The 26,996-nt window shown below is 49.4% G+C and overlaps 1 protein-coding gene across 1 annotated transcript in view; it reads right to left on the bottom strand.

Moving 5' to 3' along the window:
* Nucleotides 1–2,094: 2,094 nt before the first annotated feature.
* LOC115081652 (C-type lectin domain family 2 member D-like) overlaps nt 2,095–26,996 on the bottom strand; it is a 37,168-nt gene continuing 12,266 nt past the window's right edge. Inside the window, exons 3-5 of the mRNA XM_029586073.1 lie at nt 8,138–8,325; nt 7,431–7,534; nt 2,095–5,628 (exon numbers count right to left, since the gene is read on the bottom strand). Of these exons, the coding sequence (XP_029441933.1) occupies nt 5,511–5,628; nt 7,431–7,534; nt 8,138–8,325 (410 nt within the window). The 3' untranslated portion in view covers nt 2,095–5,510. The remainder of the gene's footprint in view (nt 5,629–7,430; nt 7,535–8,137; nt 8,326–26,996) is intronic.

A 26,996-nucleotide genomic window follows, 5' to 3' on the forward strand; every position in this document is an offset into this window, starting at 1 on the left:
CTCCATCCCTAGCATCATCACCAAACCCATCTCAAATATTATCAACAGTTCCATCACGCTTGGCATCGTCCCCCAGAAGCTTAAACATGCCATTATCAAACCTATCTTGAAAAAACCTACACTGGACCCATCTGACCTCTCCAACTTTCGCCCCATTTCAAACCTGCCTTTTATTGCTAAAATCCTTGAAAAGGCAGTCAACTGGCAACTAATTGATTGCCTCGACGAACATAACATTCTCTCACATTCGCAATACGGCTTTCAAAGACACCACAGCACGGAGACCTTACTAACTGCACTGTCTGACTACATTCTCAAAAGCCTAGACAAAGGCCTTTCACATATCCTGATCCTCCTGGATATTTCAGCGGCCTTTGACACTGTCAATCATAAAATTCTGGCCCAATGCCTCTCAGACATTGGCATTACTAGCACCGCCCTACAATGGTTCCAATCCTATCTGCAAGACAGACAATACAGTGTATAAATAGGCAACTGCACCTCCAAAACCATCCCCCTGCCACAAGGTGTTCCCCAAGGCTCCTCCCTTTCCACCACTCTGTTCAATATCTACCTCCTCCCTCTCTGCAACCTGCTATCTAATCTAGGCCTCCCGCACTTCATCTACGCTGATGTGCAAATTCTTATACCTGTAAATGGCACGCTTCAAAAAGCTACTGAGACCTGGAATTCCACATTATCGGTTATTCACACACTCCTGATGAGCAACGTTTTGGCACTCAACACAGCCAAAACAGAGCTATTGTACATCACTCCCCAAGGCATCTCCCCTCCCCTGCAGCCAGGCTGCAACCCCCACTCCACCACTGCCCACAACCAACAGGTACGCAGTCTTGGCATCACTATTGATAACCAGCTTTCTTTCAAAAAACACAACAACAACACACTCAGAGCTTGTTATTTCAAACTTCACTCCCTCAAAAAAATTAAACCCCTACTGCACCTCAATGACTTTCGCACCATCTTACAAGCATTTATTCTATCCAAAATTGACTACTGCAACGCCTTGCTACTAGGTTTACCCAAAAGTATGCTACTGCCTCTACAATTACTCCAAAATGCTGCTGCACGCATCCTCACTAACACACACAAAAGCGACCCCATCACCCCTGTTCTAAAACACTTTCATTTGTTACCTGTCGCTGAAAGAATAACATATAAAACTCTCACTCTCATCCACAAAGCTCTCCACAACCAAAACATGCACTGGTTCATGGAACACCTCACCTTTCACAATTCAAACAGACCAATAAGGCAACAACACAGAGCTATCCTCAACATTCCCTCACCTAAACAATCTAAACTTGGATCCACTAAAGCTCGGGCAATATCTTTAGCTGGACCCGTCCTATGGAACAAACTCCCTCCCTTCCTGCAGCAGGAACCTTCGCCAAAAATATTTAAGCAGAATCTGAAAACTTGCCTATTTAGACAAGCATTCTCATAACAGCCTTCCCTCCCTCCTTAGTCCTCTTACTTATTCTGCCTGTATTTAATTATCTAATTAGCTATGTAATTTGACATCCTACCTGTAAATAGTTATTTTTGTGACTACATGTACCTTGTAAATTGCTTTTACTTCTTTACGCTTTAGGTGGTTCCCCCCTTGTATGTTATGTTACACTGCTCGCTGTTTATCAATTTTATGTACATTGTTCCTTGTTCTCTGTAAAGCTCGTTTAGCTACTTTTTTGTTTTATGTGAACCGATGAGATGTTCCCAACATTCATCGGTATATAAAAGCTTCTAAATAAATAAATAAAATGTCAACCATCCCTGTCCAGACAATAGTCCTATCTGAATGGGTGGAGAGAACTCCACATCACAGCCTTGCAGATCTCCTGCAAGGGAACTGCTCACAAGTAGGCCACAGACCCTATGCCTCTAACATAATGAGTCTTGACATGACCCCCAAGATGCAGTCCTGCCTGGGCATAACAGAAGGAGATGCAATCTGCTAGCCAATTGGATAGTATCTGTTTGGCAACGGCAACACCCATCCTATTCTTGTCAAAAGAAATACAAACTTGGGTGGACTGTCTATGGGCTTTTGTCTGCTCCTGATAGAAGGCTAAGGCTTACTTGCAATCCAAACTGTGCAGTGCTCGATCGCCTTGGTGCGAATGGGGTCTGGGAAAGAATGTCAGAAGGACGATTGACTGGTTAAGATGGAAATCCGTCACCACCTTAGGCAGGAAGTTAGGGTATGTATGCAAGACCACACTGTCATGATCAAACAGTGTACGGTGGATAGATCACTAGGTCCTGAAGCTCACTGAACCTGCACACTGAGGTGACCACTACCAAAGATAGGACCTTCCAGGTCAGGGACTTCAGGTCACAGGTGTGCAGCAGCTGAAAAAAAGCTTTCATCAGCTGAGCTACCACCACACTGAGGTCCCAGGACATAGCACAAGGCCTTAGGATAGGCTTCAGCTGAAGCATGCCCTGCATGGAATGTGTAACTATAGGCTGTACAGAGATGGGTGTACCATCTACACCCTGGTGGTATGCGCCAATTGCACTCAGGTGAATTCTAATGGAATTGGTATAGAAGGCAATTAAGCAGATTTTGTGAGGGGCAGGAGAACGGATCTGGAGCCTTCTGTTCAGACCACAAGGAAAACCTCTTCCACTTCATTCCATAGGGACTTTGTAGTGAAAGGCTTTCTAGAAGCCACCAGGACCCGAGACATCCTCTGAAAGATCAAGTGGTTGCAGGACTAACCTCTCAACATCCAGGCTGTGAGCGACAGGGTCTGGATATTGGGATGCCACAACCTACCTCAACCTTGAGTGATGAGATCTGGCGAAGTCCCCAAACTGATTGGTCTCTGGATGTTCAACTCCCGTACGAATGGAAACCAGACCTGTCTTGGCCAGTGCAGGGCTATGAGGATCATAGTCCTTGTCCTTATGAAGCTTCAAGAGAGTCTTCACCACTAAGGAAATTGGAGGATATGTATACTGGAAACCCTCACCCCAATAATGTCAGACTGGCTTGCCATCTGACCTGTACAGGGAGTAGAACTGAGGCACCTTCCTGTTGCAAGGGGACATAAACAGATCTAAGGCCGGGCTCCTCCAGAGGTGGAATATCCAATTTGCCACCCCCTGGTCCAGGGACTACTAGTGGGGTCTGAAGGCACAACTCTGTTATCGTGTTCTCCATCCCGGCCAGGTACATGGTTCTGAGCACCATCTCGTGGGACAGGGCCCAGAACCAGATCTGGACCACTTCCTGACACAGGAGGTATGATCTTATGCCTCCCTGCTTGTTAACATACCACATGGTTACCTGGTTGTCAGTTTGGATAAGGACAACTTTGTTGGACAGCCAGTCTCTGAAAGCCCATAGAGTGTACCTAATTGCCCGAAGCTCCAGGAAGTTGATTTGATAAGAGCATTCCTGAGCAGACCAGAGACCCTGGGTGCTGAGCCCATCTACATGTGCTCTCCACACGAGGGTAGATACATCCGTGGTTAGGACAATTTGGGTAGGTGGAATTCGAAAAGATATCCCCCATTCCAGATTTGAAAGTACCGGCCCGGTCCTTGCCTAGTGCCAAGGCTGATGATGAGAGATCCGATGTCCTTGGCCTGGAGGAGATTGACTGTGGTCGGTCTCTGGCACCCCTATCTGCCAAAGGCACCAACGCAACTGATAGTCCTGATGTCGATGGCACAGTGACCATCGGTGTGGCTCCCAGGTCCATCGATGCCAGATGCCGATGGCTTGAACTTATTTGACCCGAAGAGCTGTTTCATCTTGTCTAGTCGAAGCCAATGTCCCTTCAATGTCATTTGGGCACATAAGCGGCAAGCCCAGAAGTCATGCGATGCCCCCAGGCAGAGGAGACATATCTCATGAGGATCAGTGATGGGCATGGTGCTAGGGCACTGGGAGCATTGATGAAACTGGACGTGGGCATGTCAGAATAAAACAAAAGGGCTGCGAGATCAATGACGGCAGGCATCGATGGCTGGTGGTCAACGAGGCATCATCATCGCAAGGGAATAGAGTGTGAAAGGAAACTTACCAGAATCACCGAACACCCTGACTGGGAGCACTATGGGGAAGCAATGAGAGGGACCTGGCATTGGAACCACAAGAAAAAGACGAGGGGAAAGTTTTCCACAAGGCCAAAAAACAGCTAAAGTGAGCTCGCTGACACCAGAAGGCTTACAGCTCCGTGGAAAAGAAGCGACTGGAGAGGGACTCAGCCTAGACACATGGCTCAGTGTGGACACGTGGTATAGGGCATGCTCAGCGTGCCTAGTCAGAGTTCTAGTAACTCTGAGATAAGGTTTCCCCATTGGGATCCTTCTGAAGATGTCACCCATGTGTGAGGCTACCATCCTGCTTGTTCTTGGAGAAAAGATACAGCTGTCTCAAAACACGAGCAAGAGCATAGAAGGGTCTTTTCCAGACAGTCGGGTTATGAAGTGGTCCATATCAACATTCACACATACTGCTCTGCACAAGGTACCCAGTTCCAGGCTGGGATTTTAGGCCAGGCCTGGACTGCTGCCATCCCCATCCTGTAGCCCTGATTACAATGGGTAGAATCAGGGACTGCAGTGGGATGTACATTAAAAACTCTCCCTCCTGGAACTGGGTAACCTGGCAGCTCTGCGCATCAGAACAGATCAACCTTCCTGTGCTTTTCAGTTCCCGACTCACAGGGAAGCTGCTTCTGCTACCAAAGAAATAAACCATTTCCATATTATACCCATAAATACCACATCTGGAGCTGCCTCCCTTCTTTCAGGATAGGCTGATTCAGTCCTGGTTTTACCCCATAGCCTGCACGGAGATGTAGATTTTGGTTTTCCTTGCATGCCACAGTGGGGCTAAAACCAGGACTGGATCAGCTTGTTTGGGTTGACTTGAAGACAGTTGGCAACCCAAGGTGCAGGGTTTCCTTTCCCTGGGTTTCTGCACAGACACTGAGGAAGCAGCAGTGTGTTTCAGATGCCACTGGATCCATCTGGTGATCCAATGTGAAATGGGACCTCTCTCTACCGTGTGATTAACAGGAACTAAAATCTGCCTTGGTAGCCATCCAAAGGCTGAAACCATTTACAAATGCAAACGGGGTCACCACTTCAGTAAGTTTAACAAACGGTTGATCTAATCCTGAAAGAACTATTTCACACATGATGCTCCCAAAAAGAATAAGACAACAGCTCCAAGCATGTGGAGGGGCAAATCCAGGATGGGATCATCTCTGGGGGAGGTGGTAATCCATGCACATGGAGTGAAGGAACATCAAGGCAGTTTTGGGTTTTGTTCACACACATTTCGACCTTGTTGGGTCGCGTCAGTGCAGCGCAGCCCTTGGGATGGGGTATTTTGCCTTTCTGGCTGTGTTTTGGGAAAGAAAACACAAGACACGCTGTGAGAGTCACTTTCAAGACAGCACAGCAGCCCGGCAAGGCAGGAAAGGCAGCTACAGATGTGCGTTTGCAAAGACCCGTCCATGCTCTTAAAAAGGTGAATGCACTGGTTTGGTGCAGATCCATTTTCTGTGCATGTGGCAGTTGCCACTACTGACACTGGCATCATTCAGGTAAGCGCAATCTGATTCTGCCATAATGGGAAACCTGCAACAGACACAGAGAGAAAAGTCACTGCAAGGGAACCTTGAACACACTTTAAAGACAAAAAAAATAAAGAACCAAATAATGAGAGATAGCGAAGACTTCAAGGGACCTAAAAATGTGAAAATGTAAAACTCTGACATTACTGGCAGAATTGAATCAAAAAATAGAGCTTTTGGTTAACGTTGGCTGGCAGCGGTGGGATTGCGGGGGAGCTGACCCCACTAGAAGGACCGGACCACTTACACTGGTTGGATAGAAAGGCTCTTGCTGCTTTACCACCCAGAAATTATTGCACCCCCACTGTCCTGAGCCCCCACCGGCTGCCTCGACCCGAAGCTTTTCCTTCCCCGAGTCTGCAGGGCCGCAAGGAGCGACCACCAAATCATAGGGGAGGAAGGCATTGCCGGCGACGATCAGTCACTCAGAAAGCTCCCTCACGTCCCTCCCACCTTCTGCATTTAGAGGGGAATTTTGTGGCAAGCTGCATACACTTTCAGGCTATAACCGGAGCCCCCATTTCCTGGGGCAGATTGTATGGCTCATTTGCATAAATTTCCAATTTAAATAATGTTTTTACTTTCTAACAATAAAGTTGTTTTGTGACGTTTCTGTCCAGCTAATTTATTTGGTTCTTTATTAGATGAGAACGAGATCTCAGTGATGGGGGCCGGAAGGAGGGTAAGGAACCGGGGAATAGGAGGAGAAGAGGCTGAAGAGAAGGAATCTTAGGCAGGAGGAGGGAGAGGAGGGGGCATTCTGGGAGGAGGAGAGGGAATGGGAAGAAAAGAGGAAGGGGAGAGACGAGGGGGTGAGGAGTGGGATGGAGGAGGAAGGATCAGTGATGGGAAGATGGGAAACAGGAGGGTTGACGATGGAAGAGGAGGGGAGAAGGAAGGAATCCACAAGCCCCACAATCCTACCTCCACTCCCTCCTTTCCCTTCTCTCCCCTCACCCAATCCCCTCACTCATCCAGATTCCCTCCCTCCATCCCCATGATTCCCCAGTTCACGTCTTCCCTTCCCCTCCCCCAGTTCTCACCATCCCTCCCTCTCCCTGCCTCCGGTTCACTCTGTCCCTCGCGCCCTCCTCCCCAATCTCTAGTAGATTCTCCTCCTTCCTTTCCCCCTGCCGAGTCACACTGCAGCCCCCCCAGGATCCCCTCCCTCACCCCTCATTCAGTTAAACAGGAGCCGGGGCCGGTCAGCCCTGCAGCCCCTCAGATGTCTCCCTCTTCTCCCATCGGGCCCCGCGTGTCTTGCTGTGAATCAGAGGCTCCAGGCTCAGGCCCGGCAGGATAGGAGAATCAGGAGCACCAGAGGCGATGCAAGGCTGCCTCCTGCTTACCTGAACGAGGGGGTGAGGGAGGGGATCCTGGGGGCGCAGGGGCCTCTCACACTCCCAATCAATGATTCTCCTCCCAGGCTGCTGGGCAGGAGAGGAGCAATGTGCTGAATGGGAGACCAGGGGCCCTGGCTAGAATAAGCTCAAGTTACTCCAATTTTCAAAGTGGACTTGTGTGTGCAAGTTTCCTTTTATAACACTGCGTGCACACACAGTTACAGCTGCTAATTGCTGTGCTAAGTTATGCGGAGAGAACTTATGCAGATGTTTTATAAAAGGAGAAATTAGACGTGCGAGTCCCAGCCCCACCCAGGCTCCATCCCCTACTCTCGCATACAGTGTGGCTCGCACGTAACTTAGCGCCCGCATTGCTCGCAGCTCTCTAATGACCGATGTGTCTGTGGATAAAGCAGCGCCCGAGCCGCTGGAGTCCCTTTGAAAATGACTCTCTGTGACTTACAGGTTATTGAACTGCGATCCATCCGGCCATTTCCATGGCTGCCCTCGCTCTCTTCTCAGACCGATCCAGTGATCGGAGAGACCTTTATAGCGCACGGTGAAATTCTGGAGGAAATAAAAACACGACTCAGAGCGTCTCCTTCATATGAGTGTTTATTATCAGAGGGAGGAGCTCCATGCAGCCTGCACTTTCATATTAAAGGCACAGCTGAGCTTCCCCATAGGGGACAGAAGTAACTCGGACTGCTCATTCCAGCCTGAACAACCTCTCTCCATGCTCCCTCCCTCTGGCTCTCATCAGGAAGCCATAATGCACACGTCACTTCCTTACTCAGCGCCCATCATGTACTGCCCACCTCCTCACGCCTTCCCCATCCACTTCTCATCAGAAATCATCCTGCTTGACTTCTCTGCATGCTCCATCCAGGCTGACCTGCCCTTCAGTCCAATAAACCACCAGATCCCACCTACTCCCTTATTAAGCAGCCTACTTTTCAAACAAATTATCTACAGACACAGGAAGAAGAATGAGGGTGAAGAGCAGGATGGACTGCACAGCCCAGGAGCCGCAGCTGGAAAGGAGGATACAGGAGACACAAAAACCTCCCGCACCAAAAGATTTATTAATACCAAGGAGCCCTACCATTACCCTGGAAATGAATGCATCTCCTCCCCAGGCTGCTGTGGGAGGGACCCCCTCACACTCACCAGTTCCTGCCGGGTCTCGATGTGAGCGAGGGAGGCGCTGTGAGAGGCGCAGAAGCTCTGGGCCTCATCCCAGTCTTTGATCTCCTCAGAGAAAAAGTAACATTTCCCTCTGTACCAGAACCAGCCGTCTGCACAGTGATCCGCAGGAGGACGGGCCGAGGAATTTCCAGAAACTTCACTTAGTTTAGCTAAAAATAAGAGAATAATTCCAGCACAGACAAGTTAGGGAACACAAGCACTCAAGCAAATTAAACAAACATTTTGCTTTCCCCTCGAAAAGAAAAAAAGCTTTTGGTATGTTTAGTTATATTATTTTAAGTGTACATTCATCTTTTTGCCCTGTAGTTTGGGAGGGAAAGCAGTGCAAGGCAAACTATCAGGTCTATCCAGTACCGAGTGGTAGGAAGAGCTGCGTTAGTGCCCGGCGCACCCGCGGTTGCCGCACGCACAGTGCAGCTCACCTACCGCTCAATCCTGAACTATAATTTCATGCAAATGTAAACCGCGTCTAAGAAGGGTCCGTGAAAAAAATTCCCAGTATCTCTCTAATTATATAGCTGTCATTATAATCTGTTTCTGTGGGATCTTTTACTAGCTAAAGGACAAGTAAACTTTCAGAAAGTGTCTTGCCCTACCCAGCTTGACCTAGGTGTAAACTGTTTCATTTTGGGCTTATAAGTGCTGTGGGATCCTATACATTTACTAGCTAGAGGACCAGTTCCAGGATCTTTACATTTACTAGCTAGAGGACCAGATCCAGAAGAGTCCAGGTATAGCCAGTTTGGGTGTGGCTCACTCAGTGGCTAGAGGTAGCTAACTTGTGAGCCAGCAGAAACAATACAGACTGTGCACAGCCCAGGAGAGGAGCCAACTGTTCCAGTGCAGATAAGATACTAGTTTTTGGAAATACTGCTCTGTGTTTCATAATCCCTTTTTATTCTAGTATTATAATCTGTGGTTCCTTGATATTGGTTTGATTCTGTGCAGAAAACTGCTCTGTGATTTCAAATCCCTTTCTATTCCAGTGTTGTATACTAATCAGTTTGGTTTCTTGATATTAGATTATTGTAAGATTCAAAAAACCCACACAAAAAAAAAAATTCCCAGTATCTCTCTAATTATATAGCTGTCATTATAATCTGTTTCTGTGGGATCATTTACTAGCTAAAGGACAAGTAAACTTTCAGAAAGTGTCCTGCCCTACCCAGCTTGACCTAGCTGTAAACTGTTTAACTCCCACCCACCCCTAGGTTTGTATTTCTAATGTAGTCATCCTAACTTCATAATAGGCAACCAGATAAATTAGTAAATTGATTATTCCTTAGGTGCACCAATCAAATAACTTACCTAAATGAGTACTATTCAATGCAACTGCTGTGGAGCCTTTATATTGAGGGTAATCATATGGAAACTTAAGGCTTGCCCCTTTTGTTCAAAACTCTCTACCTTGGAAAAGGAGCTGGATGACTTTAAAGCTGAATTAGCTTCAATAAAGAGAGTCTCAGCCACGGTACATTATTCAGGAATTAATTTCCACTTACCACTGAATAACCAAAACTCAAGAAAAAAGAGATTTACTGTGGGCTCTGGTAGAATAATACCTGTGTTCCGTAGACACACACTGTATCAAGTGCAACAAGTACAAAATGCCGTATTAAATTCTGAAGAAGTCCTTGAGAAAAAGATTGAAATGTTATCGGAAAAGAGAGAAAAAACCCAATGCATACAGAAATTCCAAATCAGAAACCAAAGGAAAAAGCTCACAGTGATGGATGACTGTCAGAGGCATTAATCTCTTCCCTTGCAAAGAGAAAAGTGGATAACAAAACTCAACTAAATAGGTCACAAAAGGAGTCCAGGAACAGCAGTAACCTGAGCAAAGAAAGCTGGAAAGCTATGAGCACAAATGCTCGTAGTTTGGGTAATAAAATCCCAGATCTGCAAGCCCTAATGCTGGAGGCGGACTTGGACATTGTTGCTATCACAGAGACATGGTTCACAGAATCTCATGATTGGGATACAGCAATACCAGGCTACAACTTGTTAAGGAAGGACAGAGTGGATAGAAAAGGGGGAGGTGTGGCTCTTTATGTCAGAAACAACATCCAAGCATCTGAGCTGCAAGGAAGATGGGGCAAAGAAGAAGCACTATGGGCCGACTTAAAAAAAGATGGGGCATCCATTTTTATTGGAGTGGTTTACAGGCCTCCAAACCAAAAGGAAGAGCTGGACAGAGATCTGGTTGAAGACATCCATAAGATAGGTAAGAAGGGAGAAGTGGTGATCGTTGGAGACTTTAATATGCCAGATGTAGACTGGAAAATCCCATCTGCAGAAACTAAAAATAGTAGAGCGATAGTGGATGCCATGCAAGTATCTTTGTTCAAACAAATGGTGTTGGAACCCACGAGAGAAGGAGCTATACTTGACTTAGTGCTCACTAATGCAGATAATGTCTCCGATGTCAAGGTGGGCAGCCACCTCAGCACCAGTGATCATCAAACGGTATGGTTTAATATCAATAAAAGAATAGGGAAAAGAACCACAAAGACCAGAGTTTTACAGTTCAAAAACACAGACTTTGAGGAAATGGGGAAGTACCTGGAAGTAGAACTAAAAGGATGGGAGAACGAGAGAGATGTGGATCAGCAGTGGACCAATCTAAAAGGAGCAATCGCCAAGGCAACTGCTCTATATGTTAGAAATGTAAAGAAAAGCAAAAGAAAATTGAAATCTATCTGGTTCTCAAAGGAGGTGGCTGACAAAATAAAGGCTAAAGAACAGCGTTCAAGAAATATAAAGGATCCCAAAAGGAGGAGCACAAGGAAGAATATCTGGTGGAACTGAGGGAGACGAAGAAATTAATCAAGACTGCAAAAAGTCAAGCGGAAGAAAGGATTGCCAAAGAGGTAAAGAGTGGTAACAAAACATTTTTCAGATACATCAGTGAAAAGAGAAAAGTTCAAAGTGGTATAGTGAAATTGAAAGGTGGAAATGATCAATTTGTGGAGAAAGACGAAGAAATGGCAGAAATATTAAATGAATACTTCAGTTCTGTGTTCACTAAAGAGGACCCTGGAGAAGGACCATCTCTACACAACAAGAAACTGGAGGGGAATGGAGTAGATGAAAATCCGTTTACAGTAGAAAATGTATGGGAAGAGCTGATGAAACTGAAAGTGGACAAAGCCATGGGGCCTGATGAAGTTCATCCCAGAATACTGAGGGAGCTTAGAGATGTGCTGACGGGTCCGCTGTGTGACCTGTTCAATAGATCCCTAGAAACGGGAGTGGTGCCGAGTGATTGGAGGAGATCGGTGGTGGTCCCGCTTCACAAGAGTGGGAACAGAGAAGAGGCTGGTAACTACAGACCGGTTAGCCTCACTTCGGTGGTGGGAAAAGTAATGGAGTCACTGTTGAAAGAGAGAATAGTGAACTATCTACAGTCCAGAGAATTACTGGACCTGAGGCAGCATGGATTCACCAGAGGAAGATCCTGTCAGACAAATCTGATTGACTTTTTTGACTGGGTAACCAAGGAATTGGATCAAGGAAGAGCACTCGATGTCATCTACTTGGACTTCAGCAAAGCTTTTGACACTGTCCAGCACAGGAGACTGGTGAATAAAATGAGAAGCTTAGGAGTGAGTGCCAAGGTGGTGGCCTGGATTGCAAACTGGTTGACGGACAGAAGACAATGTGTGATGGTAAATGGAACTCTCTCTGAAGAGAGAGTGGTTTTAAGCGGTGTACCGCAGGGATCGGTGTTGGGACCGGTCCTTTTCAATATCTTTGTGAGCGACATTGCGGAAGGGATAGAAGGTAAGGTTTGTCTTTTTGCGGATGACACTAAGATCTGCAACAGAGTGGACACGCCGGAAGGAGTGGAGAGAATGAGACGGGATTTAAGGAAGATGGAAGAGTGGTCGAAGATATGGCAGCTGACATTCAATGCCAAGAAGTGCAGAGTCATGCATATGGGGAGTGGAAATCCGAATGAACTGTATTCGATGGGGGGAGAAAGGCTGATGTGCACGGAGCAGGAGAGAGACCTTGGGGTGATGGTGTCTAATGATCTGAAGTCGGCGAAACAATGTGACAAGGCGATAGCTAAAGCCAGAAGATTGCTGGGCTGCATAGAGAGAGGAATATCGAGTAAGAAAAGGGAAGTGATTATCCCCTTGTACAGGTCCTTGGTGAGACCTCACCTGGAGTATTGTGTTCAGTTCTGGAGACCGTATCTCCGAAGAGACAGAGACAAGATGGAGGCGGTCCAGAGAAGGGCGACCAAAAAGGTGGAAGGTCTTCATCAAATGACTTATGAGGAGAGATTGAAGAATCTAAATATGTACACCCTGGAGGAAAGGAGGAGCAGAGGTGATATGATACAGACTTTCAGATACTTGAAAGGTTTTAATGATCCAAAGACAACGACAAACCTTTTCCGTAGGAAAAAAAAATCAGCAGAATCAGGGGTCACGATTTGAAGCTCCAGGGAGGAAGATTCAGAACCAATGTCAGGAAGTATTTCTTCACGGAGAGGGTGGTGGATGCCTGGAATGCCCTTCCGGAGGAAGTGGTGAAGACCAGAACTGTGAAGGACTTCAAAGGGGCGTGGGATAAACACTGTGGATCCATAAAATCAAGAGGCCGTCAATAAAGAGTGGGTGGCTTGCCAGAATGACGGCTACTGCCTGGAGATAATACCCTTATTCAATAAACATACACATGGTTACTGCAACTCCAACATCGCTCTAAGCTACAACAGCAAGAGGAAATGTAGAAAAAAGGATTCGCACTCACAAAGCAGGGAGTAGCTGGCTTGTTACGGCGGTTACTACCCCAAACCAAATAAACCTGATACTTCACTTTCAATGCATATCCAGCATAGTTCCCTGCTTCAACAGCAGGGGAGAAGAAAAACAACCAATAAGGGCTGAATAACATATTCTGGGTAAAACAAATAAGCATGGGTGTAGCTTGCTTATTGCGGCGGTTACTACCCCTAACTAATCAAGCTTGATATTTCACTTGGATGCAGCTCCATCACTGCTCTCTACATTAATGGTGGGGGTGGAAGGGAAATAGAACCAAAGAGCTAAGAGAAACAGGCGCCTCCAGCAGGTCGTATGGTTCAGAGAGTATTCCGCAGCCGGTCCAGGGGTCAATACCAGGAGGAGAACTCAGCAGCCAGTCCGGGAGTCAAGCACAGGAACAGAAACAAGCTCAGGAACAACACCAACAGGAGCCCAGATGAAGTCAAGGCGAGGTCAGAGATGCTGACCCAGCCTTTAAATAGTTCAATCCCAGTAGCAGCTCACAGGAAGGTGTCCGGCCATTTCCTGTCGTGACCCCTTTAAGGATCGGCTCTTGCCACGCGCGCGGCCCTAGGAAGCTCAGCGGGGGCGGAGTCTGCCGCGAGCAAGGAGGACGGCCAACGCCGCGGCCATGTTAAGAGAAACAGCTGCTGCAGAACAAACCCAACGATGCAGAGGCGTTCACCTTGAGCGGAGCGGTCTGCCGCGCTGGTGAGTAGCTAGTCCCAGTTGCGGCTTACCGCCGCTGAGGGTCATAACAGTGGAGACAGACCAAAACTGAAAGGGGTTATCCTATATGAGGACAGAGCCTATCCTGTAACCCTTCAGTAGAACCATTGTCAAAGCAGAAAACAACAAAACCAGAATAGGATCAAGCAAGTAACCATAAAGCTCAATGGAGCAACTGTAGAATAATGTAAGAGACATGGTATACCTATTCGCTCTTGCATATACTTGGTATTTGAACAACCAAGGCTTCCGGTGTAATTGCTCAGTATTCTTGCAAAGAATGAAGTATCAGCATCTGCAAATCTGCAACAACAAGCTTCGAGAAGACAGAAAAGAAAGACAAACAGGGAAGGGCGTCTGGACTGATCCGTGGTACTACATCTACCGGTTCACCTTTATCCACATGTTTATTAACTCCTTCAAAAAAGTGAAGCAGATTTGTGAGGCAAGACTTGCCCTGGGTAAATCCATGCTGACTTTGTTCCATTAAACCATGTCTTTCTATATGTTCTGTGATTTTGATGTTTAGAACACTTTCCACTATTTTTCCTGGCACTGAAGTCAGGCTAACCGGTCTGTAGCAGTGGCGTAGCTACGGGTGGGCCTGGGTGGGCAGTGGCCCACCCACTTTCCATTCAGGCCCACCCAAATTTGTTTGCAAGACACTGCAGCCAATAAAAAGCAGGCAGTATCAGCAGGCACCCAAGGGAGAAAAAAAAATTAAAACCAGCTGGTGTGTTGCGGCTCCCGGTGTCCCACAGCCTCAGTAACACTTCCCTTTACCTTCTTCCTGCCCCCGCGGGCCAATGGGAAACCTCCTCCCTTCTTCCTGCCCCTGGGCCAATTGGAAGCCTCCTTAGTTCTTCTTGCCCCCGCGGGCCAATGGGAAACCTCCTCCCTTCCTCCTGCCCCCGGGCCAATCGTAAGCCTCCTCCATGCCAATGGGAGGAGAAAGTCTCTGATTGGCTGGTGGGGCAGGAAGAAGGGGGGCATCGGGCTGGGAGGAGTGGCAGTGTTCAAGCCACGGGCTGCAAGTGCTGAAATGCAGAGAGCCACAAAGAAGAGGCCAGCCGTGCCAGGAACCGCGATAGAGTAGGGAGTCCCCGAAGTGAGCATGCAGAGGCTGGTTGCTCCGTGGAGTCTCCTCCTTCCCCCAGTGAGCACGGCAAAACCGCATTTAAAGTAAAAGTGGCACTCAGCCTTGCTGATTTCAGATGGGGCAATTGGAGCTCCCAGCGGCCGTAAAAGCAGGCAGATGGGCCGCGGGAGCCTTGGGATAGCCTGACAGAAGAAAGGCTTGAGTGCTGTGGCATATGTTTCTAAAATAAATGTTTGCTGCATCAGTGCGGCTGAGAAGGCAGCGGCAGCAGTAGGAAATCTGCCACTGCGAAATTAAAGGGGAACACAGCACTGGGGCTCTAAGCAAAGTGTGTGTGAGAGACAGTCTGAGCAGGGAGGTGACAGGGGGGGGGGGATGTGAGACAGAGACTGGGCAGGGAGGTGACTGGGGTGTGTGAGAGAAAGGGTTTGGGCAGGGAGGTGACGGGTGTGTGTGAGAGACAGGGTTTGGGCAGGGAGGTGACGGGTGTGTGTGAGATACAGGGTTTGGGCAGGGAGGTGACGGGTGTGTGTGAGAGACAGTCTGAGCAGGGAGGTGACGGGGGGGGGGGGTGTGAGACAGAGACTGGGCAGGGAGGTGACTGGGGTGTGTGTGAGAGACAGGGTTTGGGCAGGGAGGTGACGGGTGTGTGTGAGAGACAGGGTTTGGGCAGGGAGGTGACGGGGGGTGTGAGACAGAGACTGGGCAGGGAGGTGACTGGGGTGTGTGTGAGAGACAGGGTTTGGGCAGGGAGGTGACGGGTGTGTGTGAGAGACGGTTTGGGCAGGGAGGTGACGGGGGGCGGGGGTGTGTGTGAGAGACAGAGACTGGGCAGGGAGGTGACGGGTGTGTGTGAGAGACGGTTTGGGCAGGGAGGTGACGGGGGGCGGGGGTGTGTGTGTGTGTGAGAGACAGAGACTGGGCAGGGAGGTGACGGGTGTGTGAGAGACAGGGTTTGGGCAGGGAGGTGACGGGTGTGTGTGTGAGAGACAGGGTTTGGGCAGGGAGGTGACGGGGGTGTGTGTGTGTGTGTGTGAGACACGGTTTGGGCAGGGAGGTGACGGGGGTGTGTGAGATACAGGGTTTGGGCAGGGAGGTGACGGGGTGTGTGTGAGAGATACAGGGTTTGGGCAGGGAGGTGACGGGTGTGTGTGAGAGATACAGGGTTTGGGCAGGGAGGTGACGGGGTGTGTGTGAGAGATACAGGGTTTGGGCAGGGAGGTGACGGGGTGTGTGTGAGAGATACAGGGTTTGGGCAGGGAGGTGACGGGGTGTGTGTGAGAGATACAGGGTTTGGGCAGGGAGGTGACGGGTGTGTGTGAGAGATACAGGGTTTGGGCAGGGAGGTGACGGGTGTGTGTGAGAGATACAGGGGTTTGGGCAGGGAGGTGACGGGTGTGTGTGAGAGATACAGGGTTTGGGCAGGGAGGTGACGGGTGTGTGTGAGAGATACAGGGTTTGGGCAGGGAGGTGACGGGTGTGTGTGAGAGATACAGGGTTTGGGCAGGGAGGTGACGGGTGTGTGTGAGATACAGGGTTTGGGCAGGGAGGTGACGGGTGTGTGTGAGATACAGGGTTTGGGCAGGGAGGTGACCGGGGTGTGTGTGAGATACAGGGTTTGGGCAGGGAGGTGACGGGTGTGTGTGAGATAACGGGTTTGGGCAGGGAGGTGACGGGTGTGTGTGAGATACAGGGTTTGGGCAGGGAGGTGACGGGTGTGTGAGAGATACAGGGTTTGGGCAGGGAGGTGACGGGTGTGTGAGAGATACAGGGTTTGGGCAGGGAGGTGATGGGGGGTGGGGGTGTGTGTGTGTGTGTGAGACAGACTGGGCAGGGAGGTGACGGGTGTGTGTGAGATACAGGGTTTGGGCAGGGAGGTGACGGGTGTGTGTGAGATACAGGGTTTGGGCAGGGAGGTGACGGGTGTGTGTGAGATACAGGGTTTGGGCAGGGAGGTGACGGGTGTGTGTGAGATACAGGGTTTGGGCAGGGAGGTGATGGGGGGTGGGGGTGTGTGTGTTTCCCTGTACGTACCAGGATCAGTCCAGACTGCTGGGTTATGCCTCCCCTCCAGCAGATGGAGTCAGAGAGAAAACTGAAAGCACCTCCCAGATATACTGGTGTGCCACCTGCTATCCTTCAGTATTTCCTCTGACTCCAGCAGATTGAGAGACATAACCTGCGGTCCTGTCTATCCTGACAAAAAATCTTTCAGGTGTCATTTACTAATTATTACTTGTTAGTTATACTGTCTAGATCAATTAGTTGGTTCTCTAACTAGTTTACAAAAAAAAAAAAAAAAAAAGTTTTGGTTTATTTCGTTTCTTGTCCCTTTTTCTGGTTCAGCGCAGCGTGTTATTCACTGCAGCATAGAGGCAGGCTGTGAGAGCATTGCTCTCATTCTTTTTCCCGGTGTTGTGTCCCTTTTGGTCCGGGGGAAAGCCTACCGGTGGTCCGGTCACCCTCCCCCATCTATCTCTGCTTCATTCCAGGTGTTTTAACCTGAAGAGGGCCTTGTTTATTTGTAAAAAAAAAAAAAAAAAGTTAATTAAATTTAGAATTAAAGATTAAGGACCCGTAAGCCCTGTTGGAAACAGGCTGCGGTCCGTTGTAGCCCTAGCCTGCCGCGCTGACCAGGGACTCCGGAGGGGGTGAGGTTTCTTCACCCAGCGAATTTGCCAGTCGCAGCGACAGCTTTTTTTGGCGCGAATTTACTGCTCCCAGACCCAGCTACTTACTTTTGGGCACCCCTTTTCTGCAGCTTCAGGATGCCCCGATCTTCGGCCTGCACGGCCTGTGGCAAGACGGGGGCGCGACTCTCCAGGGAGGGTCTCTGCTCCCACTGCATTCCCGGGGGCGAGGGACCCTCCCGGGGGCCGAGCGCAGCCCGCAGCATGGCTTCTCGTCCTTCCTCGGAGCGATTAGGCAGGCTGGCAGCCGCGCGGTCCTTAGCCCCGCCTCCCACTGTTAGGGAGCCGGCAGCCATTTTGACCGCGCGGCAGCCTGCTGATTCGGCATCGGAGGAGGAGGATTTTTCTTTTAACTCTCCTCCTGCCCTAAGCCCGTGCCGTGAGTCGGATTTGGAGGCTCCTCGAGCCCCTCCCCCTCGGGACCAGCCCGCGGGGGGATCCAACAAAAGGAAAGTGCCTTTTTCTTCCCAATTTGTCTTGTTAATGCATCAGGCGTTTTTAGACGCGGAGGCAGGCTGGGAGCCGGATGAACCCCCTCCCCCTACGGTCCCCAGAGTTCCCCTGAGCAAGGCCGGTCTGGGTCTCAGGACAAAGTGGGGGTTCGGATGCTGCTAGAATTTATTCCCTAGGGGGAAAGGGAGGTCCGGGAGCTCCGGATTTTACCCAGGGGTCTCCGGATGGCACATGGTCTCCGGATGGCACAGGGACAGAGGTCTCTGACGCTCAGGGAGCGCTCAAAGGCGATGACCCCCAGATTCTGCGCCTCTTTGGCAAAGATGAACTTAACTTTTTAATCCTTCATATTTTGAAGGAGTTAGAAATCCCAGCGCCGCAGCAGGACACTGACACTTCCACAGGGGACATAGCTATGGCAGGTCTAAGGGCCCCCTCGCAGACTTTTCCTTTACATGCCAAGGTCTTACAGATCGTGTCCAAAGAATGTGAGGTGCCGGAGGCATCCCTGCGCGTAAGCAGGGCAATGAATAAGTTGTATCCCCTGCCAGCGGATTCTTTGGATATTTTTAAGGTCCCTTCCGTGGATTCGGCAGTGACTGCTGTGGTTAAGCATACTACCATTCCTGTCACGGGAGGGGTAGCCTTGAAGGATCTCCAAGACCGAAAGTTAGAGGTTCTGTTAAAGCGCATTTTTGAGATAGCGGCCTTAGGGGTCCGAGCAGCGGCATGTAGCAGTATGGTTCAGCGCGCTACTCTCCGCTGGGTTCAACAATTGCTTGCCACATGGGGAGCTTCCACCAGCCGAGGCTGAGCAGGCCAACTGTGTGGAAGCGGCGGTTGTTTACACGGCGGATGCCTTGTATGATTTGTTGAGAACCTCGGCCCGCACCATGTCATCGGCGGTCGCTGCTCGGCGTTTGCTGTGGCTTAGGCGTTGGTCGGCGGATGCCTCGTCAAAATCGCGCCTCGCCTCTTTTCCCTTCAAGGGAAAATTATTGTTTGGTGAGGAGCTGGATCAGCTCATCAAAGACTTGGGGGACAACAAGGTGTACAAGTTACCGGAGGACAAGCCCCGTTCTTTTCATTCTTTTGGAAATGTACGGTCCCGATTTCGGGGCCAACGCTGGTTTCGCATGGGAAGGGGGGCCCCTTTCCCGCAGAAACAGCAGGTCCCCAGGTCTCAGCCTTGGTCTCCTTCCTTTCGAGGCAGACGTCCACAGCGTCTGGGATCCGCGCAGAACTTACCCGCTGGAAAGCCTTCGCAATGAAGGCGCGCAGGCCCATTCCTCCCTTCCCCGCATCGGAGGTCGGTTGTCCCTGTTTTGGGAGGAATGGGTCAAGGTCACATCGGATCAGTGGGTCCTCGACGTCGTTCGCTACGGCTACGAGTTGGAGTTTGCTCGTCCCCTCCGGGATCTTTTTATGATCTCCCCCTGCGGGTCTCAGGAAAAGAGGCAGATTATCGCCCACATGGTACACAGGTTACGGGCTCTGGGAGCAATATTGCCTGTTCCTCCAGAGGAGACCAGAACAGGCAGGTATTCCATTTCCTTCGTGGTCCCGAAGAAGGAAGGTACGTTTCGCCCAATTTTGGATTTGAAAAGAGTGAACGAGGCCTTGCGCGTTCCCTGATTTCGTATGGAGACGCTCAGATCTGTTATTGCGGCCGTCCACAAGGGAGAATTTTTGGCTTCTTTGGATCTAGCTGAGGCGTATCTGCATATCGGGATCAGGGAACGTCACCAGAGGTACCTAAGATTCACAGTATTGGGGGAGCACTTCCAGTTTTTGCGCCCTTCCGTTTGGGCTAGCAACAGCCCCGAGGGTATTCACCAAGGTTCTCATAGTTGTCGCAGCTTATCTGCGACGCCACGGAATTCTGGTGCATCCCTAGTTGGACGATTGGCTAATCCGGGCGAAGTCGCAGGAGGCGTGCAAGCGGGCAGTCCAGTCGGTGGTGCAGCAACTTCAATCGCTAGGTTGGGTGGTCCACTTTGCGAAGAGCCAGTTGGTCCCGAGTCAACAGTTGGAATTTTTGGGGGCGCGTTTCGATACCTTGGAAGGCAAGGTATTCCTCACTCAGCGGAGACTAGAGAACCTGATGTTTCAGGTGCAGGCCTTACTAGTTCTCCCGTTGCCCACGGCCTGGGATTATTTACAAGTCATTGGTCATATGGTGTCTACTCTGGAGATGGTGCCGTGGGCATTTGCTCATATACGTCCTTTACAGCGCGCTCTCCTCTCCCGTTGGGACCAGAAATCAGGAGATTACGGCGCCCAATTGCCGCTGCTGGAGCTGGCTCGTTCCAGCTTAGCTTGGTGGTTGATCCCAGACAATTTATTGCCAGGGCGGTACGTCTCGCCTTGCGCCAACTTCTCCCGTTGGTACAAGGGCGGGCAGTGCGAGTTCTGTCAGACAACGCATCCACAGTAGCGTAGATAAATCGCCAAGGCGGCACGAGAAGTCGGCCGGTAGCGGACGAAGCGTAGTTGTTAATGTCCGGGGCGGAACGTCATCTCTCCCGCATAGCGGCCACCCACATAGCGGGCGTCGACAACGTACAAGCGGATTATCTAAGTCGTCAATACTTGGATCCCGGAGAGTGGGAGCTCTCGGCCGAGGCAATGAGTCTCATCACCCGGCGATGGGGAATTCCGCGTCTGGACCTGATGGCGACTCGGCAAAATGCACAGGCAGCGCGTTTCTTCAGTCGAAGGTGAGAACGCGGTTCGGAGGGGGTAGATGCCCTGGTGCTTCCATGGCCTCGTCACATCCTCCTCTATGTGTTTCCCCCGTGGCCTCTAATAGGCAAAGTGTTAAGACGCATAGAATCCCATCGCGGGCCAGTGATTCTTTTGGCCCCGGAGTGGCCAAGAAGACCGTGGTTCGCGGATCTAGTCAACCTGGCGCGGGACGGACCCTTAAGGTTGGGTCATCTTCAGGGCCTGCTTCGCCAGGGACCCGTATTTTTCGAGCGGGCGGCCCGCTTCTGTCTGGCGGCTTGGCTTATGAAAGGAAGCAGTTGAGGAGGAAAGGATATTCAGAGCCTGTCATTTCCACCCTACTGCGGGCGAGAAGGCCCTCCACCACGCTAGCCTACGCCAGAGTGTGGAAAGTGTTTGACGCCTGGTGCGCGGCAGCTAAAGTTCCACCGCGCCGGGCCTCGGTAGGGAATATCCTTACGTTCCTGCAGGCGGGCTTGAAAAAGGGTTTGGCGTACAGCTCTCTGAGGGTTCAGGTAGCGGCCCTGGGGTGTTTGAGGGGTAAGGTAAACGGATTCTCTCTCGCGCGCTACCCGGATGTAGCTCGATTTTTGCGTGGCGTTCGGACCTTGCGTCCCCCATTTAGACCCCTTGTCCTTCTTGGAATTTGACTTTGGTGCTCAAAGGTCTCAACTCGGCCCCTCTCACGCTCAAGACCGTGTTCCTAGTGGCCATTGCGTCAGCCCGTCGGGTGTCGGAGCTTCAGGCACTTTCTTGTAGGGAACCGTTCTTACGTATTGTAGGGAACCGTTCTTACGTATTTCGGATGCCGGCGTGTCTCTGCGTACGGTTCCTTCGTTCTTGCCGAAGGTGGTATCGGCTTTTCATGTTCATCAGACGGTGGAATTGCCTTCCTTCTCGGCGTCGGACCTAAAGTCTTCGCACGGTTCCGATTTGAAGCGTCTAGATGTGCGGCGAGTGATCATGCGATATTTGGAGGTCACTAATGCATTCAGACGGTCGGATCCTTTGTTTGTCCTATGGCAGGGGCCCAAGAAGGGCCTACAGGCATCAAAAGCAACTATTGCTCGTTGGTTGAAAAGTTCGATCGCATCCACGTACATTGGCTGTGGTAAGTCTGTTCCTGAGGGGCTTAAGGCACACTCACTGCGTTCTCAAGCAACTTCCTGGGCAGAAAGTCGTTTAATTTCTAGCCAGGAGATTTGCAGAGCAGCCACGTGGAAGTCGTTGCATACCTTCGCTCGTCATTATCGGATTGATGTTAGGGGAGCATCAGCTGATCCTTTTGGCAGCAGTGTCATTCGAGCGGGACTCTCTGGGTCCCACCCCAATTAAGGCGGCTTGGGTACATCCCAGCAGTCTGGACTGATCCTGGTACGTACAGGGAAAGGAAAATTATGTTTCTTACCTGATAATTTTCGTTCCTGTAGTACCAAGGATCAGTCCAGACGCCCGCCCGATGTTGAGTGTCAGGAGAGTCCGCTCCAATAACCAGTTTCTATACATAGCTTTTCGATATTTCAACAAGGTAGGTACCTATCCCTTTTTCTTTGCTTTTAGAGGGTGGTGCCTTTTTGAAGTTACGTTGATGTTTGCCAGGTTTTTGGCATGGGTGAGTTTTACTACTTGATCTAGACAGTTGCCATGTTTTTCCTTAGTGGCTAAGTTGGCGGAGGATTTGGTTTTGCCTATCTTCTGCTTTGTTATACTTTATACTGAAGGATAGCAGGTGGCACACCAGTATATCTGGGAGGTGCTTTCAGTTTTCTCTCTGACTCCATCTGCTGGAGGGGAGGCATAACCCAGCAGTCTGGACTGATCCTTGGTACTACAGGAACGAAAATTATCAGGTAAGAAACATAATTTTCCTGTGTGTGAGACAGACTGGGCAGGGAGGTGACGGGTGTGTGTGAGATACAGGGTTTGGGCAGGGAGGTGACGGGTGTGTGTGAGATACAGGGTTTGGGCAGGGAGGTGACGGGTGTGTGAGAGATACAGGGTTTGGGCAGGGAGGTGACGGGTGTGTGTGTGAGATACAGGGTTTGGGCAGGGAGGTGACGGGTGTGTGTGTGAGATACAGGGTTTGGGCAGGGAGGTGACGGGTGTGTGTGAGAGACAGGGTTTGGGCAGGGAGGTGATGGGGGGTGGGGGTGTGTGTGTGTGTGTGAGACAGACTGGGCAGGGAGGTGACGGGTGTGTGTGAGATACAGGGTTTGGGCAGGGAGGTGACCGGGGGGTGTGTGTGTGTGTGTGTGAGAGACAAAGACTGATCGTAGGGTTTAATTGGGGGGGGGGGTGGCCAGTGCTTTCATTAGGCAGACTAGGCGGTGGCCTAGGGCGCCACAATTTTGGGAGGTTGAAAACTCCCACCAGCACAAGAGGTCCTGCGACAAATCCAATACCAAAGGAGGGAGCGCTGTGCAGGAGCTGCTGCCAATATATAATCCAGGGCAGGGGTTGCATTTCTGAAGGTTCGCCTAGGGTGCCAAATACTCTTGCACCGGCCCTGTGTGTGTGACTTGTGGGCCCTAAAGAAGAGGAAAGTAAGGACAGAGCTTCAGCAGCCGCTGCTGCTCCTGGTCTGTGCTTTCAAGGGAAAGGAGTAGGAAAGGTGCTGGAGAGGGTAAGTAAAGGTGGCATTTTAAGTTTATTTTTCTTGATTGACTGCCATTTTAATTATTGAGTATTATGTGATGTGTCTGCTGTTTTGAAATATTTTATTGATATTTATTTATTTATTTATTGGTTTTTATATACCGGAAGTTCCTGTATACAATACATATCACTCCGGTTCACATTTAACAGATATAGCTATCGCCGGGTAGGCGGTTTACATGGAACATATCAAATATAATATAATGAACAGAAGAACTATAATACAGTATAATATATTATATTAAGAAACAACTAAGATCAACTTAGGTAACAACTTGGAACAAAAAACTGACTCAATGTGAGCATTACATTATTGTGGTAAGACAAGGCTGGATGTTTGTTCTTCCTGCTTTAGCTCTCTGGGAAAGCTTGAAGGAAGAGCCAAGTCTTGAGTTTCACCTTGAACGTTGTATGGCACGGTTCTAGGCGGAGGTCCGGTGGTAGTGAGTTCCAGAGTGACGGGCCCGCTGTGGATAGAGCGCGTTTCCTCAGGGTAGATTTTGCAGGTTGGGTGATCATTCTGTTCTGGTATGCCCTTCTGGTTGGTTTGTTAGAAGAGTGTAGTTGAAGCTGGAAAGTTAGGTTGAGGGGGGAGATGTTATGTAGTGCCTTGTGAACCATCATGCAGGTCTTGAACTGGATCCTATATTTGATGGGGAGCCAGTGGAGGTGCTGTAGGATTGGGGTGATATGGTCCCTTTTTTTGGCATTGGTAAGGATCCTTGCAGTGGCATTCAGAACCATCTGGAGTGGCTTGGTAGTGTATGCTGGAAGGCCCTGCAGGAGTGAATTACAGTAGTCTAATTTAGTTAGAATGATGGCTTGGAGTACTGTGCGGAAATCCCTATAGAGTAGAAGGGGCTTTAGTTTCTTTAGCACTTGTAGTTTAAAGAAGCATTCTTTTGTGGTGTTATTTATGAATTTATTGAGGCTGAGTTTGTCGTCAAGTAGTACACCCAGATCTCTGACTTGAGGTGCGGTGGAATATCCTGAGGTGTCTGGAGAGTTGATGGATGTTGGCGGGGTAGATTGATCTGGTGCTATGATGAGAATTTCCGTTTTTTTGGTGTTTAGCACCAGGTTGAGGCTGGTTAGTAGATCGTTGATGGATGAGAGGCATTTTTTCCAATAGGATATGGTTTTGTGTATGGTCTCCGTGATAGGGATGAGAATTTGAATGTCATCCGCGTATAAGAAATGGGTGAGCTTGAGGTTAGTAAGTAGATGACAGAGAGGGAGCAGGTAAATGTTGAAAAGGGTGGGTGAGAGTGATGATCCTTGTGGTACCCCCATCTTGACTTGGATGGGGTGAGATTCCTTGTTGTTTATCTTCACTTTGTATGTTCTGTTCTCTAGGAAGGACTTAAACCAGTTGAGAGCTGTTCCAGTGATGCCGATGACTGATAGTTGTTGTAGTAGGCTAGGGTGGTTCACGGTGTCGAAAGCTGAGGAAAGATCCAGAAGCACGAGAAGACAAGGTTGGCCTTTTTCGAGATTGAAGATAATGTTGTCTGTTAGTGTGGCTAATAAGGATTCGGTGCTCTTTTTCTTTCGGAATCCATATTGGTTGTTAGTGAGGATATTGTTGTCTTCAAGGAATTCAGAAAGTTGTCTGTTGACGATTTTCTCCATAATTTTAGCTAGCATAGGGAGGTTCGCTATAGGTCTGTAGTTAGCCAGATCTGTAGTGGGAAGGTTGGGTTTTTTGAGTAGAGGTTTGAGAAGCGCTAACTTGAGTTGTTTAGGAACTTGGCCTTGGGCGAGGGAGCAGTTAATGATATCAGCCACTGGCTTGGCAATGGTGTCATGGATTGAACTCAGCAGGTTTGATGGTATATGGTCTAAGGGGTGAGAGGACGGTTTTATCTTCTTAAGGATATTTGCTATTTCTAAGGTGGAAGTGGGTTCGAGAGATTCAAGCACTGCTGTGTGAGTGTTGGGTTGAGAGGCGGTTGTTGTATCTGATTGCTGGCTGTGGTTGCTTGTAAGGCTAGTGTGTGGCGTTGGCCCTTTGAGGGGGGCTACGAGGGCTGTGATTTTGTTGTCGAAAAAATTGGCAAGTTCACTGGCTTTTTTTAGAGCTTGGTCATCTGGGATGCTTGGTCCAGGAGGATTAGTGAGGGCTGAGACATAAGAGAAGAGTGCTCTTGAATCGAATGAGAGGTGGTGTATCTTTTTGGAGTAATATTCTCTTTTTGTTTTGTGGATTTCGTTTCTGTAGGTGTTGAGGCATGATTTGTAGTTGAGGAGGGTTGTTGTAGAAGGGCTTTTACGCCATAGGTTTTCCTTGCTTCTAAGCTCGTGTTTACGAGACTTCAGTTTTGTGGTGAACCAAGGTTTTCTGTTATCTTTGTCCGGGTTAATAGACTTAGTAGTCAAGGGACATACATGATCTGCAACCTTGTTGGTGATGTTGAGCCATGATGAAGTTGCTGAGTTAGCGTCGGTGAGGTCCAGATTAGTTAGTTCTTTGGCTAGGTGTTTGCTTAGGTGATCTCCTGAGCACTGTTTCCTGACTGAGATGTTAATAGTTTGGGTTGTTAGGGGAAGAGGCTCAGGGATCTTTAACATTGAAGAGATGATTCTGTGGTCAGTCCAAGGAACCGCAAGGCAGGTTGGAGTGGTGTGGGAAGATAGACCTTCGTTTATAAAGATCAGGTCTAAGGTATGACCAGCTTTGTGGGTAGGTTCTGTCACAATTTGTCTGAAACCCATATGGGTGAGGGAGGAGAGAATGGTTTTGCAGTTGGAAGAATGAGGATGGACATCCACGTGGAGGTTGAAGTCTCCCATAAGGATAGTTGGTTTTCCTGAATTTAAGTGTTTTGCTGCTAGTTCTATGATAGGGGAAGGGTCTGATTCCAAGAGACCGGGAGGAGCGTAGATTAGTGCTATAGTCAGATGCTTTGAGTTGAATAAAGCGAATTCCAAGTTGGCTATGGTGTTGGATGTCTGCAATGACAGACCTAGTGTTTTTTTGGTTGCTAAGAGGAGGCCTCCTCCTCTTTTTTTGCGTCTGGGTATGGACAGTATGTCGTAGGTCTGGATAGGAAGCTGGTTGATTAGAGTTGTGTCGGTTGGTTTTAACCAGGTTTCTGTGATGGCACAGATATCTGGTTTAGAGTCGGATAAGAAGTCGTTGAGTATGTGTGTTTTCTTGGATATAGATTGCGCATTAAACAGTGTGATTGAGAAAAGAGCCAGGCCGAGGCATTGGGTGATCGGTGTCAGCATGATGGGTCTGAGTCTCTGTTGGCGGTTGTGGTGTAGTGGTGTGGTGGGGAGCTTGGGTGCTTTCCATCTTTGGTTGTGGATGATAGGGATGGTTATGGGGTGCATGATGGGAAAGTAGCTTGAGAAGATGGTTGAGTGCTGAGAGGCGAAAGGTGTTGTCTGGTGCTGGTTGTCTGGTGTTGGTTGAATGCTGCTAGGTGGTCAGATGTAGTTTGTTGCTGTCGATTGTTGAGTTGGAAGCTGGTTTTTAAGGGATTGGTAGGTTAGACTTTGTGTGAAGGCCGAGGGTCCCCGAGAACGTTACAGTAAGCAGAGGATTGTCTGTGGCTACTCCGGGTTAGGGTCGGGGCTCCTTCGGGGCTGCAACTAAGGGGCGAGACAAAGGGGCAAGCCCCTTTGACGCGCGCCGAGCAATTTTTAATAATTTTTACGAGTTTTGTTGGATGTTATTCTGT

Source organism: Rhinatrema bivittatum, unplaced genomic scaffold (genome assembly GCF_901001135.1).
Source record: "Rhinatrema bivittatum unplaced genomic scaffold, aRhiBiv1.1, whole genome shotgun sequence".
NCBI classification, from domain to species: Eukaryota; Metazoa; Chordata; class Amphibia; order Gymnophiona; family Rhinatrematidae; genus Rhinatrema; species Rhinatrema bivittatum.